At 39.8% G+C, this 19,453-nt stretch overlaps 1 protein-coding gene and 1 long non-coding RNA gene across 2 annotated transcripts in view; one reads left to right on the forward strand and one right to left on the reverse strand.

The window, feature by feature from the left end:
- The first annotated feature begins 787 nt into the window (after positions 1–787).
- The window catches only part of LOC309356618, a 34,136-nt gene continuing 15,470 nt past the window's right edge, over positions 788–19,453 (forward strand). The window contains exon 1 of the long non-coding RNA XR_014162876.1: positions 788–1,012. This is a non-coding gene — a long non-coding RNA (uncharacterized lncRNA). The remainder of the gene's footprint in view (positions 1,013–19,453) is intronic.
- AQR (aquarius intron-binding spliceosomal factor) overlaps positions 8,381–19,453 on the reverse strand; it is a 52,786-nt gene continuing 41,713 nt past the window's right edge. Inside the window, exons 28-35 of the mRNA XM_081886456.1 lie at positions 18,891–18,962; positions 18,164–18,351; positions 16,462–16,633; positions 15,811–15,981; positions 14,223–14,308; positions 13,343–13,517; positions 12,545–12,658; positions 8,381–8,849 (exon numbers count right to left, since the gene is read on the reverse strand). Coding sequence (XP_081742582.1) covers positions 8,583–8,849; positions 12,545–12,658; positions 13,343–13,517; positions 14,223–14,308; positions 15,811–15,981; positions 16,462–16,633; positions 18,164–18,351; positions 18,891–18,962 — 1,245 coding nt within the window. The 3' untranslated portion in view covers positions 8,381–8,582. The remainder of the gene's footprint in view (positions 8,850–12,544; positions 12,659–13,342; positions 13,518–14,222; positions 14,309–15,810; positions 15,982–16,461; positions 16,634–18,163; positions 18,352–18,890; positions 18,963–19,453) is intronic.

Consider the following 19,453-nt stretch of genomic DNA (forward strand, 5'->3'; position numbering starts at 1 on the left):
GCCGCTGCATGTGGAGGAGCAGAGACACGAACCCGGTTCACCAGATTACGAGACTACCACTCTTAACCACTACACCACACTGGCCCTTGTGTACAAATTAGCCCCTCAGTGATTTGATTCAGACTGCAATCCTTTGCACACTTACTTGAGTAAGAACTGTTGATGATAGGATATACTTATGAGAAATTATGCATAGGATTGCACTGTTGGGGCTATGGTGCTAATACTATAGAAGGCAACCCCACTGAAACAAATTTGGCTTCCTCCAAAGAAGATTCAGGATTGGGGTGTTATACATTATGAAACACAGTGTGAATTCCTTGTTTCATTTTTTTAAAACTCACTTCATTCTCCGATTCCTAGTGTTTCTATGCTGCTGCTGCAAATGATGATATTAGTATCAAAGAGCAGAGAGGGGAAAATAATGTGATAGCTAATATACTTCTATTACAAGAGGGGAGATAGAACTCTGCCTACTAAAACATTTTTTCTGTTTGAAAAATTGCTGTTTAACATTCACTGTCCCCCTCTTTGAACAGCCCTCAGCAGCTGAAAGTTAAAAACTGCTTTACTCTATGCTTATTTGCAGCATCTTTCCAGGAAGTTGTTAAACTGCCAGAGGTCACCTACACTGGGAAGAAAGTCAAGAGAGAGTCCAACCATACCGACAACAGATTTGTCAGCAATCAGGGCAAGCTCAAACTTGCAGCTTCACTATCCTTCTATTACAGAATAGCATAAGAAGGTTGCAGAACTGCACATTTCAGTCTGAAAATGCACTCACGCCTTGGCAGTAACATTCCAGTTTAGTGTTTTAAACCTGCTCTCATTCTACCACAGAGAAGCTGGAATGAAAAGGCACTGTAGAATGATATTCTAGTGCTCTCTCTTTAAAGATCCTAGAACGCAGCTTGTGTTTGTCAGCATGGCTGAGTTCCAGGAAGGTTTTGCTGCAATGTCATTGACAAAGTCTTGACTCCAGAAGTTCTTTATAAAGACATGCAAGTGAAAGGTAGGGAAATATTTTCCAAAGCACTCGTAAAAAGGATTGTGTGAATAGAGAATAGAATAGAATAGAATGTTTCTGAGAGGCAATTTGCACCCTCACATCTGGCAATGTGTTCATATATCCTCAATTTGTGCCTCAGTAGGGACCCCAAATTAAGAATCCATTTCTGCTAATTAACTCTTTTACTACACCTGTTTTTTATGAGATGCTTCCACCAAATTCAGTCTCAGAAATTTACAGACTCAGGTCTGCCACTCATTACATATCCTATGTCAGGTGCATATTGGGAATGGCAAAGACCAAGACTTTGAACATATGAAGTGCCTGACTCCTTTTCGCTCCTGGATGAAATAATGTTTCCGAAATCTAAACTGGGACGGTGAGTTTGTGTAAAGCAGCTCCAGAACATAAGCAGAGTGCAAAGCAAAACACAAGCAACAACAACAACAATTTATTATTTGTACCCCAACAACAACAACAACAATTTATTATTTGTACCCCAACAACAACAACTTATCATTGTATACCCATCTGGCTGGGTTTCCCCAGATTATTACACCCACTAGAATTCCCAGGTGCTCCTTATTCTAGTGAGCACATCACAATCCATTTGAATATCAAAGGGGTTCCAAATTCTAAATTTCATAGTACTTTAACCGTAATATGTTGACATGGCAATGATAGTGTCCTGTTTTAAATGTAGGTGGCTTGTCTACATCTTCTGTGCTTCTTGTGGAGGCATAGACTATCTGTCACCCCATACTATCTGAATTAGGAGGAAGATGAGGTGATAGACTTGTACCTGGAGCTAGAAATGGACTGGCTGTGTGTTTCAAGTTCCTAAGTCTGCTATGTGATGAGGCAGCCTGTTCTGTATAGGACTACACTTAACTGGAAAGACAACATGTGGCCTTAGTAAACTGCCTACTTTCCAGCTATGACTGGTTCACCACTGTGTTGCCTCCTGTTCAGAGCGGTCTTAGACACTTAACTCATGTTTTGTTAATCTATTTAGAGTATTTAGAGGTCCAGAATATGGAAGCCAGGATAATGTCTGATATTGAGGGAGGACCCCAAGGGCCACAAAAATTGATAGTATATCGCTTTAAGAAAACGCTATATTGCTTTGAGAAAAGGCTCTGAAACTGTTAATGCTAAAGCTTTGAAACTGCTGAGAATGCAAAAGGCCTTTCCCATGGGAAGAGAAGCAGCTAACATTTTTATCACAGAACACACACAGCTAAACACACAGGTTTACAAAGCACAATAGCTCTGTGTAACACAATGTATTCCTATATGAAGGCCATAACAGACACAGTGGGAATCAAAGCCTAGTCAGCAAAAACAGCCAGTGCTTATTGCGTAAGCATACTAACCTGAAATGTATCCAACAATTAGGATAGGGTAATGTGAAATACTTCTATATATATGATTGGATGAAATTAAAGGGCTTTGTGTAGAAACTTATAAACCCAACCCAAGTCGTCCGTGACTGGACCTAACGGTCAGGGGTACCTTTACCTTTACTTTTAAACTCTTAAAAGAAGCTATATGTCTTATCAGATTCTAAGTGATAGATTAAATGAAGATTTGCTGCTTTACTTCTCAATAAGACTTTACTACAGTTCTGTATTCACAAAATGCTTAAAAACTGGTATATCAGTGGATTACAAGTTATGTTAAATGTGTAATTTGGTAATATGTGATTTATTTACTTTTGGAAACTTCTTAGCCACCTTTCAAAGCACAAAAAATTCCAAAGTGGTGTAAAAATATGAAATAATGTCATTTTAAGGTACTAAAATAGAAAGATATAGAAAGATATGTATAACCATTTGATCTCAAGCCAGCAATCCCATTATAAAATACAAAACCCTAACTCACAGCCATTAAAAACAACATACATTAACAGAACCATTAACTCCTAATTAAAAGCAAACTGCAATAACTGTTTTTTAGGACCAACCTGAAAGGAAACAGGCAAGAAGCCAATTGTATCAAAGAGGAGGCATGAGGGAGGCAATAACAAAAATGCAAAGGAACAGGGGATGGATCTTGAAGGTGTCATTGGTTAGCTATTTGAAGGGAGCACGAAATTGAATTTCTCATTCTCTTAGAAGCGAATGGATTCAATGGGTCATCTAAAAGCATGCTGGCTGGGCCTGATGTCATGCCAACCTCATCCTCTGTCCCCCGACAAATAGCCTGTTGCGGCATTGGAACAACATACAGGTGTTAAGGTAACAACTGGATATATTCCAAACTGTGTGTGCAAGAGGCTTCAGCATCAACTCCAGCAAAAATGCCACCTTCTTTAAAACATGTAGGCATACGCAATGGGGGTGGGGGATAAGCACATTTGCATGCTCATAGGAAGCCACCCACTGTTCCTCGGGTTTTCTTACTAATAAGTCTACATCAGCAAACTTACTCTCTTCATCTAAAAAATTATAGTAACATTCTTTATAGTAAGGCTGGGAGAGAGATGAGTCAGAAGGAGCAGCTGTTGTCTACGCCTCCTTTTATTGCATAGTTTAGGCTGACAGGATGCCAGTGGGTGAATGTTGTATGAGTAGGGAGTAATTTAGGACAAATGGCTCACCAATGAAATTTGACCTGCATTTATAATTGAGACGAGATGAAGGCACAGTATACGCATTACTAAAAATATTAAAAGGTAAGGTGGAGATACAACAGGGAAGACAATAAACTCCCCCAAATTAATCTGTTTAGGTCCATTAGTATTTATAACTGAATGAATATAGTTCAGTGAGTAGTTATCAAGGATGAATATTAGAGTTAGGAGTCCCACAAAAAAAGAAAAAGATAGCAAAAGCAGAGATTATTGTCAACCTGGCTGCACTTTTTCAGGTTATAATGCAACATGGCAGCAGTTAAAAGGGCAAGTTCTCCCACTGTGACAATTTGACTTCTCTTTAAAGGGTCATGGGAGAGTAAAAGGTAAAGGTAAAGGTACCCCTGCCCGTACGGGCCAGTCTTGACAGACTCTGGGGTTGTGCGCCCATCTCACTTAAGAGGCCAGGGGCCAGCGCTGTCCGGAGACACTTCCGGGTCACGTGGCCAGCGTGACATCGCTGCTCTGGCAAGCCAGAGCCGCACACGGAAACGCCGTTTACCTTCCCGCTAGTAAGCGGTCCCTATTTATCTACTTGCACCCGGAGGTGCTTTCGAACTGCTAGGTTGGCAGGCGCTGGGACCGAGCAGCGGGAGCGCACCCCGCTGCAGGGATTCGAACTGCCGACCTTTCGATCGGCAAGTCCTAGGCGCTGAGGCTTTAACCCACAGCGCCACCTGCGTCCCAATCATGGGAGAGTGAACAGTCATTAAACCATTTTTACAATCCCTTAATTTTCAGCCATCTGTAAGTTACACAGGCTGCAACAGGACCAAAAGATGAAGGCTGCTGCTCTAACTGAAGGTTGTGTGGAATTCAGGTAAGCTTTCTTCCATTAGAATGAGGAAAACTATGGGGGGAATTAAAGACAGAGACATACATCATATTGGCAGGAATTAATTTTGGCAAAACATGGCTAACAGGCAAAACAATTACCATCTATCCCATGCATGCATCGCACCCAACGGATTTTTTCCCCATGCAGATTCAATTATTAGTCATGCTAATGTCTACCTGCTAATTACATTTCCAGATAAAAACTGCTTGTGACACTCTAGAAATACCCATTAAGAATACCTCTCTGGTGCTAATATGTGGTGCACATAAGGATGCATACCCATCTATCTACTTTATATTTTAGAAAATGGTCTGTCTGCCTTCTGTGTGTTTGGACTCCGCTCAAGATAGCATTGCCAAATTCAGCATGAGGGTTCGTGAGGTTGGGGCAGCAGCCTTCAACAATGTTTGGACACTATCCACCATTTTGTATCAAGATGGCAATCTAAAAATATCATTTTGGCGTGATTTTGCCCATTTTGGGGCATAGGTTTGGTCACCTCTCCAGATATCATTGTCAAACTCAGCATGAGGGTTCCTGAGGTCGGGATGGCAGACTTTGTCACCAATTGGAAGCCAAGTGCCAGTTTGAATCAAGATGGTGGACCGAAGTGTGACTTTGGTGTGACTTCACCTGGTTTTTGGAGTGACAAGTCCAAACTCAAAAATTACACCATCCATTTAAAAATCACAAAACTTTATTGGTGTCTAAAAATTCCCAGACAGCACTGGGCATTCTCCACTGGTATTATATATGCCATATATGTGAAAAGAACACACTCCATTGACGTTCTATCTTGCAGTGGAACAGTGGAGCAGTGGAACATCCCCCACATGTTGGACTACAACTTCCAGAATCCTTGACCCATGCTGGCTGGGATAATGGAGGCGGCTGTTCACATATTGTTATTATAAAAATAGGTAAGTAAAATATATAGCATGATAGTCAACATTAGGCCTACTCAGAGTAGGCCCATTAAAGTTAATGAACACGACTAACTTAGGCTCATTAATTTCAGCAGGTCTCTTCTGAGTAGGAGCTAGTTAAATACAACCCGCAATACCCAAGCATGTTCAGAACTGGAGTAAAGGGAGCTCAAAAAGCCAGCAACATAGGTCAGCACTATTGTGGACTAGGAGAACATCTTGCATTGTGCTGAGCAGTGTGCATGTTTAAAGGAAGCTTTTCAAGGGATCTAGCAGGGTGCATCACCTCCATGAAGCACAGGCTCAGGGTAGCATTTCATTCTTAAACAGCAGCCATTCACTTACATACAAGAAAGTAAAGCAGCAGTAAACGGGACCCCTCTGGGGTGAAAACTACATTTGCTTCTTATCCACCAAGAAGCAAGGATGTGGCCATCTGCACACTGCATAGCTGTCAATGTTCCCCTTTTTTTTAAGGGAAATTCCCTTATTCCGAATAGGATTGTGCACTCTCTTTGGCTCTCTTCCTTGTTCACAATGGAAACTTGGCAAAAAAGAAAATATCGCCGATGTAGTGCACCAGTTTATTTACTTTATTTAAAATTTCTTAACTTCTTATGCCAACGAGGCAACTTCAGTTATGATATCTGTTGCTGTTAACGCTTCAGTCCCTTTTAAACAGTTTGCCCTGCCACCAGAACACTCTTAGAAATGCTAAAAAGGAGCACTCCCTCCTCACAGTCCATTCCTTTCCCTGTACAGTAATTAGTAAACATTCCATGTCCCCAGACTATCAATCTAAAAATAGCTCTCCTGACAACAGAGATGTCAAATTTAAGCAGCAGGATGCTGAAGCGCCTTGCGACGCATAACAGGACTGCTCCAACGCGGCTGCTTGGTAATTCAGGAATTTATAGCTGATAAATGGGCCCTGTCACATTTATCTCCAGTAAAGATTGACGTGCCAAGACTTTTATTATCAGTTTCCCACCTGGATGGTGCATAGTTCCCTGTAATCTGAATACCATGGTTGATAGAACATCGGTGACCGGGCCAGTTTTCAATTTTAGGATCCATCTTTGGATATTCTATATAGCAGATGATATACCTATAAAACACGTAATAAAATTTCCTGTTTCCAAGCGGTGCCTTTGGGCACTTTCCCCATATCCCTCACAAGATATGCCCACTTTACCGGCATGACAAATGCCAGTGCAGGCACCTTCACACAGCTCAGTGTCCCCAAAGCATGTCCAAGAGCAGGCCCCCGCACTTTAAGAGAGGTACCAATTGCCAAAGGAATCTGCAAAATATCACCAGTTGCTTATTGCACTCATTTGGGCCATGTACTCTTGCTACAGAGACTCTTATCCCGGCACCAGGTTAAAGTATGAGCAAAAATATCTCAAGTTGCTTCATTAAATACATACAAACTACCAGCAGCTGTTCCTGCCAGTGTTGGGATTTATTAAAAAAAAAACCAGCAGAAATAAGTTGTTAGATACTAGAATATTTTTAGAAAATAGGTTAGAAAGCAGACGATCCTTAGCTGAGCTGGTCACATGTTGCCTGAAGGCCTTGTACCATTCATCCCTGATTAAACATATGAATGTTATTTTATGAAACTGTATCACAGTGTCTCTAATCTGTGCACCATTAGGTCTCTCTCAGTGACAGGTTAAAAAGCTGCAGTTTATTTTTGTGCATGGTGGAACCTATGGAACCACATATTTCCAAAGCAATTTTATTTTCTTCTGGCAAGGCAATTCAAGAATGTAAATGAATAAGTGTCTAAATTAGCAAGTGTAGATTCTGTGCAATTTACAATGCAAGGAAGACTGAGAACAAATTGATTCTCATTAGCTGAAGATATCTCTATCCTATATCTGACGCTGTGAGGGAAAAAAATATTATGCTTATTTTTGTATGCGGATAAACTGCACCACCAGAGGCAAGGCTAATGGAATATATCTAATATAGCTTGAAGATTGAATGCTATTTTAATGATCTATATCTTTTTGTAAAGCAATCCTATTGGCAACTTTACAAGCAAATATACAACATTGGCAGCAAAGAACGTGAAATTCGGATGATAGTTAACTTTGAAACATACTGCTTGTCCAGAGGATTTATAGATGTAAAATGATCTGCCAAGATGATTTCTCTCAGTTGTAAATTTGGAAATTTGAAGAAGGGTGCTCAATCGAAAATGATTCTAGAACACCTATTCTGGTAGAATTTTACTGATCTATTTAACATTTTGCCTGTGAAATCAAAATCAAAGGCATATTTGCTTTTTTCAAATTTATTCTACCGTTACTCCCGCTAGCTACAAACCAAAGCGTTGCAAGACACCATGTTGTGAATAGAGTCATGAACCTCACAAGGCAAATGTAATTATTAGATTTTGGATTTTTTTTTGGTTTAGTTTTCTTTTGATGTAGCAGAACTATCACCAGCTATCTAGAAAATCCAAAAAAAAAACCAAACACCTGCAAATAGTGTTGTTGTTTTTTAATAGCTCTGAGTCAATAAAGCATATAACTATGAGCTTATGGCTGGCAAGATGCTGGACTGGATGGGTCAAGAGCCTTACCCAGCAGGGTTTATGTTCTTATAACATCATCCCTCCCTCAAGCTAAAGAAACAATTAATATGTCTTCGATTATAAACAGATCATGTGATAAAACTTCCTGGGGTGTACCACTTCAGATGCAAATACTGTACAGGACATGACCGCAAGCTTTTCCAAATAAAAGACTCCATTGCTAGCAGAAAAATGGGGCAACCCTGAGCTAAGTTGTACAATCTCTGGTGTTCTTTTCCAAAGCATCAAATCAGGATAAGGACCAAATATTGTGGTCTATGCTCACCCCAGCTATCTACATTGTATTTGATTAAAGAAAATACCTGACTGGAAATCTCTCCAAATTGAACTACATAGTATCAAAAAAGGGGAGCAACACAAAGGATTGATAAAAAACCCCACTTTACTAAATACACAATACAAGTAAAAAAACCCTCCTTTGTTAACGATATGTTAGTCATAAATGATACTTAAAAGTATCATTAATATTTACTCTTGGTTAACAGTTGCTTGTTTTACCGACTAACATGTTTCGTGGATATACATATGATTAGTCATCTCTGTGTGTCCGCTTGAAAAAGAAAAGTTCATTTCTCTGTGCCATCTTCAGTTTCACTGTCTTCACTATCACTGTCTCTTCCAGGATGCTCAGGCATTTTCCGATGCTCCTCCTCAATTTCCTCTGCTACCTTTTGTTTCTCATTGAAAACTTTCTCTTCTGCAGTTTCCATTGGTGTGGGTTTGACTTCAGTTTCTGTTTCCATTTCAAGATCTTTGCTCTGAACTTCTTCACTTTCCTGAGATTGAAGTGTTTCGATTTCTTCAACAAGTGTTGGAGGAGGCAGCAAGTTTTGCTAGTAAGAAAATTAAACAATTCATTATGAAAATGCCTGCTTTTTGTTTTATGAACAGACCCATATTTGAATGCAATTCAGGTCAACCTAGGCATTTTAAATCAGAAGACTTCAATACAATTCAATAATGTACCAGCATGTGAATACAGGTATTGCTGCTCAAGAATTCCATGTGTACTGCTTGCTGACTATAATTACAATTAATCTACTTAATAGCGTACTGTCATTGGTTATAAGATATGTAATAAAATATTCTTTGACGTGAGATTCTACAAGTGAGAGATGCAATTTTAAAAAGGCTAGCTACAAATGAGGTGATTCACAGAAGTCTTATAAAGGAATCTGATTATTAAAAGAATATTTAAGAATTATTGGAGAACAGGTGATGTCCCTGCAGTCTGGAGGTAGGAAAATGTTGTCCCCATCTTTAAAAAAAAAAGGGGGGGGAGAACACCTAGGTAACTACTGACTGGTCCTAGAATGGATAATTAAATGGTTGGTTTGTGAGCACTTAGAAAGAAAGGATGCTGTGATTACGAAGACTCAGCATGGGTTTCTAAAAAACCAAGTCTCATTTCTTTTTTGATTGAGTTACAAGCTTGGTGGATCAGGGGAATGCTGCGGACATAGTGTTTCTTGATTTCCTTAAGGCTTTTGACAAAGTCCCCCATGATATTCTTGCACAGAAGCTGATAAAATGTGGGCCAGAAAAGAAACTGTTAGATGGATTTGTAGCTGGTTGACTGACCAAACCAAAAGAGTATTCACTAATGGTTTCTCATCATACTAGGAAGAAGTGACAAGTGGGGTGCAACAGGGTTCTGTCCTGGGCCTATTGCTGTTCAGCATTTTAATAAATGACTTTGATGAAGAAATCATCAGATTTTCAGATGACGCCAAACTGGGTCAAGCTAATGCCGCAGTAGACAGAATCGGGATTCAATATTAAACAGATTTGAGAACTGGGTCAAAACTAACAAAATGAATTTCAATAGGGACAAATGTAAGGCTTTGCACAGGATCCAGGGGTCTTAGTAGATCACAAGCTTAACATGTCAATAGTGTGATGCAGCAGCAAAAAACAAGTGAATGTTATTCTAGGCTGTATCAACAGAAGTACAGTGTCTTGATTGAGTAATACTCCTGCTCTATTTTGCCTTGGTCAAACCATGCCCATAGTACTGTGTTCATTTCTGGGTACTACAATGAAGAAGGATATTGACAAGCTGAAACATGTGCAGAGGAGGGCGACCAATATTATAAACAGTCTGGAAATCAAATCTTATAAGGGAATTGGGTATGTTTAGCCAGGTAAAGAGGAGACTGAGAGGAGATATGATAGCCATGTTCAAATGTCTTAAGGGCTGTCACATGGAGGAGGGAGGATGCTTGTTTTCTCATGCTCCAGAGGGTAGGTCCTGAACCAATGGCTTCAATTTACAAGAAAGGAGAGTCTGGCTAAACATTAGGAATAGCTTTCTGACAGTAAGAGCTGTTTGACAATGGAATGGACTCCCTTGGGAAACCTCCTTACTTGGAGATTGTTTAGCAGAGGTCGGGTGGCCATCTGTCATGGATGCTTTAGTTGAGATTCCAACATTGCAGGGTGTGGACTACTAGATGACACTTGGGGTACCTTCCAACTCTAAAAATCAATGACTCTATGTGGGGGATGAGAACAGTGTAAAGAATTATGTTATTTTACTTATAGTACTTTTGTGAAGAGAATGCATGGCCTGAGAGTTTACATATCTGCCATTGAGTTAGACTTTCTCGCTGAATTGTGCTTTTGCAGTAGGAATCCCACCACTGTGAGACTCTAGAGATGTTAACCCTCCCCCTTCCATCAGTACACTGACTGGGGGAAGGTCCTGAAGTTCACAATTCCTGCTGCCTCCTTTCATTGTATGTAGGAAGTAGAATTCAAACCAAGAAACTCCATTTGAGACTTTTGCTTCAGATGTTACATTCTAAGGACAATACAGGGAACAAAGGACAGGTGGGAAAACCACAGTGGCTGACTCCTGAGTTGCTGCTCAAGGTACAAGGCAATATAACATTTGAACAGGCTCTACTAGCACTGGGAAGAAAATGTCAATGTTTATTGGGTTTGTTGCCCTACGGAGCACTGTAAAGTGACCTGAGATGCCAAGGGAAGTTGTATGAGTGTTGTTCTGTTGTACGAGATGGAGGTATGGCAGCAGAACATAAACAGAGATGTTCTGCTGGCAGAAGGAGAGGGGGAAAGTGCATGTGTGGATAACCCACGTCCAAAGTCTGCTCATTTTCCCCAAACCCTCACAAAAATGTCACAGCTCTCTGCTAGCTCTGGAGTTGGCACAACTAATTTTCTCACAGTAGTCAAAAGAAAAATGCTGCCACAATGAAACAGCATGGCAGTGGATGTGGCACTCATTCTATAGGCTGATTGCCAGGGTCTTATCCCCTGACCCTGGTATAAATTTGAGTTAGAATTGCTCTGGCCAACTAAGACCAGACATATCCAGTAGAATTCTAGTATTAAAACACTGTTATTGTTGTTTGTCTGGATTGTGGTATATGTGTTGTATGTATTTATGAATTAACAATGGAACTTTTTAAAATAAAAAAAACCATTGCCAACTCTGGAAAGATAGCAGAGAACCCCACCCACCTTCCTCCACATCTCTTCCACTATTCCATTTCGTTGTTCCAATGAGCTCTTTCACACTAGCATTTCCGCACACTATTAAATTGAAAATGCATCTGCTATTAACTCATGTTTCTGACAGCCATGTCATGGAGAGGAGAGATTTCAAGAACGACACTCAAACTTTGAAATTACTATATCTGGATCTCTTAATATGTGGCCAAAATGCTATTTTGGGGAGACTAATTATAGGGATTAAGGAAAGCTGAATCTCTCAAATAAGGGATTCCTTTGTTCCTGGAAAAATATATATTTCATGCTGCCGGATACAAAATGATACTCCTTCTGCGATGCAGCTGGTATCCATGCATGATAACCGTTATTCGATTCTTTTTGTAAGTATGGACTAATGTGATGGTAAAAATAACATCTCAGTAGTGCTACAGAGAATACATACCAGAGCATTTGCTGCAAGTCTGCATGAGTTATGGACTTACAAGGTTATCCATTCATTGTACTATAGCCTGTAAGTGTTCGAACATAAACTGAGCATGCAAACTGTTCTTCAGAGAATGTAGCAGTGCAACTCCTGTTCACATCAACAAGCCCGTTCTAGCAGAACAGTAGAACCAATATGCAAAAGCTGTTTTTCATGTCACAGGATGATGATCAATGGCATCAAGTGGTTTATTTTTCTCCCAAGAGAATATTTTAAGACCGCCCCCTACCTCAGAAAACTATCCAGATTTATATCAACATAATCAGCCAGACTTCCAAATGAATGCTTTTTTTTGTTTTGCTAAACATGAGGACATCAAGGCAGTGGTAAGGCCTTATCATCCTGTTTTACAAAAATAGGTTTGAAATTGTTATGAAGACTCAAATTAATGCTGAAGGTATGAAACCAATCATATGACAGATTTCAGAAACACTGCTTTTGCAAGTTCAAAGGAAAAGGTCAGACATTTACTAACTTACTTGTTATCAAAGATTTATTAAGAGTGCTTTCACTCAAAGAATTCCCAATTTTAAAAAGTACACTTTCTCAACTTTCAGTAATATTTACCTGTCTGTGCTGGCGTGTATTCTGTATCATGTGCATATACATGTTGTACACAAAGTTGGCCATCTGAGGCATATTCTTTATAACATGGACTTGGTGAGATGGGTGTTCTCCATTCTAGAGGAGGGGGAAAAGTACTATTGAGATATTTAAAGCAAAAAAAAATGAACATAAGAGCACTTTTGTAGTAAGATAAAATATTCAAAATCCAACCAATAAAAGTTATGCCTTAGGAAGGAAAAGGTGAAGCTCCCTTATACTGAGGGAGACCACTGGTCCATCTAACTCAGGATTGTTTACACTGATCCCTATGAGTTTAGGCAACGGGCATTCCTAGCCCTACCTTACTTAATAAAAATATATATACCACTTAACTGTAAGAAAACCTCTAAGCAGTTCACAAAAATATAAAACAAACTATTAAAACTCCTGAAGAAGTTAAGAACAGATATTCAAACACATTCAAAAGATGAAAAAAGATGAAGAATGCTGAACAATGAAATGTGGTCTGCACGCAAAGCACATGCTCTACCACTGAGCTATACTCCTTTGGTAGCATGCAACCCCCTGTGCTGTTCACACAACCAGACTTCCACTTCTGCAATGAAAATTCATCTTTTCCTCCTCTCCCTCCCGCCACCGGTGCATGCTCAAAAATTGCTCCAAAGGATTGGAGATTTTGTGGGTGCATGGTGGGAGCAGAAGAAGGGGAAGTCTTGTTGTGTGAGTGCAACTCTGCTTGGATACAACCCACTGTTTCAATCGGACTGTATTTATGTAATTCAAGACAGCTCTCCATACCTGCCGGGCTGCTGGAAAATACTCCGTAGGGATTATATGCAGTTGAAGAGGGCGAGCAGTGAGCTGGCTGAAAGCTGGAGTCAGCTCAAAACAGTTCTGGAATAGCGATACTCGGGCAAAAATATAAAGCCCAAGTCTTGCTCTTGACATAGCAACCACCAAACGCCGAACATCCCTTCAAGAAATAAGAATGAAATTGACAAACTGTTAGAATCAACTACAATTGCTACTAACTTTGCAGAACTACCTGAATGCTGAGAATTAAAGCTAGGATCTCCTGCATGCATGGCTTGTGCTCTACTTCTGAGGTCATGGGGATAATATTTTAAGCACCATTAGGTTGCAGTTTGATCTGACATAGGAAAATCTGCAAAACATTTTATTTCCTCTTCAACTGTTAAAGGTACTTAATGGTCTGCGTCCCCACCACTGCACACTTTCTCCTATGAAGCTCTGGAGATGCCATTGATCACAATGACCTCACCTTTTAGATACAATATCAACAACTCCAATTATTACTTGTGGATCAGTATGCATATTCAAATACCACAGGAATGATAATTTACTGTTATGGGGATTATCGTAATCCACATGTCACTAAGGTGTAGGTTGATCAGTCATCCTTGCAAGAGTTAATTCCAGTTGAGGTTTAGCACCAATGATACCCAATTAAATTTATCATAAGACAGTGTGCTTATTAATGAAACTCACAAATGTAGCGGATGCAGTTTGAAGGATTCTACATGCAGGAAAATACATTCTGAGTAATGAATGGGTGAGAGATAAGCAAGGCTCTATTGAGCTCTGCCCGAGCCATCTTTATGACTACTACACGACACTACTTGGACTCTGCCCTTTGCAAAGATACATTATTACTTACCTCAAGTGGCCAACCGCTTTAGTTCGCACAAGTGAAAGGATGATATAATCATTTTGCTGACCTTGAAACCGGTCCACAGTTGTCACCTAGCAGAAACATGGAGAGTGTTAATTCACTGGCATCTCACTGAGATTTCCAAAGAACATTTGGAAAATTAACTATGAAGTACAGCTTCGTAGGCTAGTGAAAGCAAGCTGGCCTTTTGGTGCTAAGCTGAAAGGCTTCTTTCTGAAAAGATGGTGGAAATTTACTCCATTGCAAACAGGAACGGGGCAACGGGGAAAACAGCCTTCTTCGTAATGGAAACTCCCAGACATAATCGGAGAAATCCAGATGACTGTGCATGCACAAACACAGCTTCTGAGTTAGGGATGGAGGAAAATTTTGTTCATCTGCATTTTTAAGCAAACTGACCTGACTTATACCTCCCAGACTAAGATACAAATTAGAATGTAATTATCCTTTGGATTTCTTACTTTTCTGAATTTTTCCAAAATGTCTATTTTGGGATAGATTCCTCAAGAAATGTGTGCACTGGGACAAAATACATATTTAAGTATGTACTTCAATACAAATCTTATTTATTTAAAAATCCACATATTAATGAGTAAATGGGATGTAAAAGAATTATGAATAAACAAATGTGCATGTCTGGGAATCAAGGAGGCTGTGGTCCCTGTGGATTCTCGAACCACAACATATTACCAGAAAGCATGTGCAGAGGGAGGTCCACAGTATCCTACAGTCTCTCAATGGCCTTCCTGGGGATCAAAGGGTTGACTGAGAACACCGTCACCATTGTTAGATCCAATGTTTCCAAAACTACGCCTGCAAAACTGGAGCTTTTAGTTGGTGACATATGCAGTACCTGGTACTGTTTTATTCCTGGAATATATGCACCAAAGGCCATTTATGCAATAAAGATGATGAAATATGCACTAAAACCAGAGATGTGTGCCTTAACTACACTGTTTTCGGAATACAAAGAAAATGCATACTTTGCTTATTTAAAATTTAATGTTTTCATCAAAAAACATCTGTGCAAAATTTAAGAGGCGCCGTATATCATGTTCTTGCATAGTAATGTGATTCCTGAAATGTAGCTACTAATGGTTACAGTTTTCCTAATCTTAATTGATGTTGCTTATAAATACCGCTATGGGGCAAGCCTTGGCAAAAGCCTATGCAATGTAATTAGCCATTATAACATCTTGTGCTCTATTTCCGGGCTTATTTTTGCTTTTGAACAAGTCTTGAATAATTAAAATATTCTCCTTCAAGATAGAAAGCTATGCCTTTTGTGAACTAATGACTCAAAAATCCATTTGCATATAAATCTGACATCTAATTATAATTTGCTATATTATCTCCTGCAATTCACCAGCTAGAATCTCTGTGCCTAATTTGCTTTTTAGGCTCAACATTAGACAGGAAAAACAACAAATGACATAGTGGCATCCAATCCACGGGCAGCAATCAGCTCAACCAGTGAACAAACTTAAAATCCTACTAGTAGGTTTGTTTACAAATATATGAAAGAAAGGAATGAAGGAAGGAAGATGCAAGTGAATAGTATCTGGAATGTTACCTTGTTTGGTCTTCCAATCATTGGGTTATTCCCACAACGCTGATTAATAATATCCCGAATGAGGTGTTTCTGGCCATTATAGGTTGTCAAGATACTTATCTTCTCTGCAGGGTATCCTAGCAGGCACATGTACATGAACAGTGCAACAACATATTCTGCCTCACCAAGATTCTGCAAAGGAGAGGAACTTGTTTGAAGCACTTGGTCAGATAATATTCATGCAGCTAGGATAGAGCAAAACCACCACTTGGGAGAACATGACTCCTGCCTATTAAAGACATTTCCTTGATATGACTTCCTGAGAGCGAAAAAAGGAAATTTAAATGCTATTGGCATCTGTATAGCGACAATTTTTTTAGACACTATGGTAGTATACAGATGTATATGCACACATATTTACATATACCTCTCAGAAAGGAACATTCCCACTTCCAGCCAAGTGGCACGAACTGCAACTGGTCTCCATCACCCGCAACCCATAAGATATATTTTTTCTGTACGCTGGGGTGGTAGTGATGGAGGGAAGATTTCTATTGCCCAGTGCTTGCAATTTAACTTAATATTACAAAACTAAAACTTGCATTCTGTTTTCATAGTAAATACACACCCTGATGTGAGTACCAAAACTATTATGAATTGTTTCCCCCTTACCTGATAAAAGTAAGGATTGGGTTCAGATTCTCCTACGCCATGGAAATCTTCTACATTTATGAGCTGGAAGTCATACAGGAAACCAGCATTTGCTGTTCTGAATTCTGGCAAGAGCTGCACATGTGGCAAGTTACCCAGGTTCTTGTAACGCCAGTTGTAGAGATTGCATAAGCTTTATGGGAAATAGAGTTGAAGACAATTATTGTCAATTGTCAACATGAGTGAATATATTCCTTTACTATTTCTCCATGTCGCTTTTAAAATCAATTTCATGCATGAAAAGCAAATACATTATTACAAGACATGTTTGTTGGACCACAGTGAGGAGCAAGGAAGGAGAACAATTCTGCAAAATGAGAATCACAATAAAAGGAGAACACATTTAGAACAACCAGACTCCTGTAAGGTCTGAAATATTTAAATTGCTACAGGTAATCGCCAACACTTGAAATTGTACCAATAAGTAGAATACGATGCAACACAGATTTCAAAGCGTTTAAAGCGGTTTGCAGTGAAACAGCTGAAACAAAGGAGGGGACCTTCCTTTAAGCAGCATCTTGCTGCCTGTTTGTGCTTTGAAGTCCTGACTTTGGGACTTCAAAGCACCAAATCCCTCAATTTCATTTGTGACACCATGGGATTGATAGTGTTACGATATAGAAGCAATGCAGCTGCGAGCTGCTAGCTTGAAAACATCACATGATGGAATGTTGGGACTGTTCCGTGGGAAACAGAGGGACAGTTAATTCACAGTGCGAAGCACCGGAATTAGCTCAGAGTGTAATATGAGCTCTTCCTATTGTTCCTGTACAGGAAGCACAGGAAGTGTTTCTTACTCGACTGCTGGAGCTTGAAGAGAGCAGTCATGTTTTTTGTAACGCTGCAAAGACAGAAATAAAGGCATGTAAATACGTTTCTGTCTATCTCTTTCCCCTGCCGGGGGGGGGGCAGGAAAGAGGGGGGGGTGTTCTTCTCACGCTGAGAAGAATCGCCTATCGCGACCTTGCCTGGATCTTGCTGGGGAATGCAGACAGGGAGGTCAACAGGAGATCAAGCCGGGTGCCTAGAGAGTTGCCAGTTACTACTAATATAGGCTTGAATCCCGACAGGTAGGTGGGTGACCCTGCCCAACGGTCAAAATCTGGACGCTGTGTGAGTGCAAGGATTTATGCTTGCTCAACAGAACTTTCACTCTATCCTCCCCCATGCCCCCCCCAAATCTGTTCTGCGGGGTTCACACGACCCTCCAAACCAGAAGGTTTCAGGGGAGGGTAGAATGCTCCATTGCACAAGCATAAATCTTTGCAATAATGGGTTGAGTGCACTGGATACTGATACAAAATTCCTTTCAATGTTTCAGGGGGCTTTAAAGAACATTATTCACCTACAAACAATGTTCACTTCAGGTTGTATTTGCTGATACCACTGCGTATCACCTGAGTGAGTCACTGAGCACAATTCACAGCATGCTCCTCCTCCATCATTATAGCCTAGAGAAGTAAAGCATGATCTGAAAAGGCTTATTCGCCTTCTTCAGTTCATTCAATAACCTTAGCATTACAATCTGAACACTGTAAAAGGTGGAGTGGCTACTGTTATAGTAATCATTAGGCATACATAGCCTTCAAGGCAGGCTTCAATATCTGTATGGATAGTTTTCCTTCATACAAGTCCTATAATTTTTATTTTCCTGTTGCCTTACCTTGCTCTTGCTCTTCCTTGAGCATCCAAGTCAACAGTTGGCACTCCCACACGGACAAAACGCGTAAAAAGAGACTGCTCCATGTTCGAATATTTTTGAAAAGCCATGTTTTTAATGACTGGTGGCAACTGATGATGGTCCCCAATCATAATCCACCGCTTCAGTCGACTGAATCCATCCTGGGGATTCTATCGAAAACAAGCAAGATGCCAGGGTTGAAATGCTAGAACTACTAGTGAGCACTATTTTTGAGCTCTACATTTACTGTACTGTGGTGAACATTGCTTTCAAAGCTAGAAAAATGTATAGCTTCATCTTTATTCTGTATTCATAAATGAAGAGGTGCAAAAAAAAACCTGTTAGGAAGAATAGATTCTTCTGTACTACAACACTGTCACTTGCAGTCTTTTCTTCTATGGCCACTGTGTTAAGAAGCAAGTAATGTGGTCTTCTTCCCTGTGCAAATCATTCCTACATAAGGCAAATTCTTGACATAAATCTTATTTAAATCCAGATGAGTCCAGCTACATTGTTAGGTTCCTGATATTGTTCCTTATTGATAAGGCTTTCCAACGTTTATAACAAAAAGTGTCAATTGGAATGTGGATTTTTTTTCACGCATGGTAAAAAAATTAATGTTATTAACCAATACAATCTTAAGGACAAATAGTAAAATAATTACATTGAAATAATGGTCATAAACTGAAGTTGCTGCTAGTGTTCTTACCTGTAAGAGGAGTGGTATAAAAGTTTCAATCTCCAGTATCTGAGCAGCCTCTTCCATTAAGATGTTGTCATACTAGGAGGTTAAAGAGAAATATGTTAAGTTTTTGTTTTAATGTGGGAATGATTAGTTCATATCGGAAGCCATTTGCTTACTGGTGTGCACACAGCATCTGGTAATTTATTAAATAATATAGTATATGCATAATGTATTTTGCTCATAGTAAAACTTATATAATTTGACTTTCTGAGTAGTGGTTACTCATTTTTGTGCTTGCATAAACAGAGCTACCTGAAAGATATCAATATGTCTAGTCAGGATATAGTGAAGCTACACCAAGCTCAAACCTGACAGGATGCTGAATGCAACCAACATTTGAATGAGTTTTCTACGTCTTTGACACGTATGTTCTTGGCTTGGTATGCCTGCAATTAGACTTCACAGTGTGTGTGGTACCTGCTAAAAGATCCTGCAAGTAAGTAGACAGGGAAGAGTAACAGGCTCATAGATTGGAGACTATTAGAAGGTATCTTGGCACAAGAGAACATTCCAGAGTTGGGCTGCTC

The sequence above is a fragment of the Podarcis melisellensis genome, assembly GCF_964234715.1.
Source record: "Podarcis melisellensis genome assembly, chromosome: 1".
Lineage (NCBI taxonomy): Eukaryota > Metazoa > Chordata > Lepidosauria > Squamata > Lacertidae > Podarcis > Podarcis melisellensis.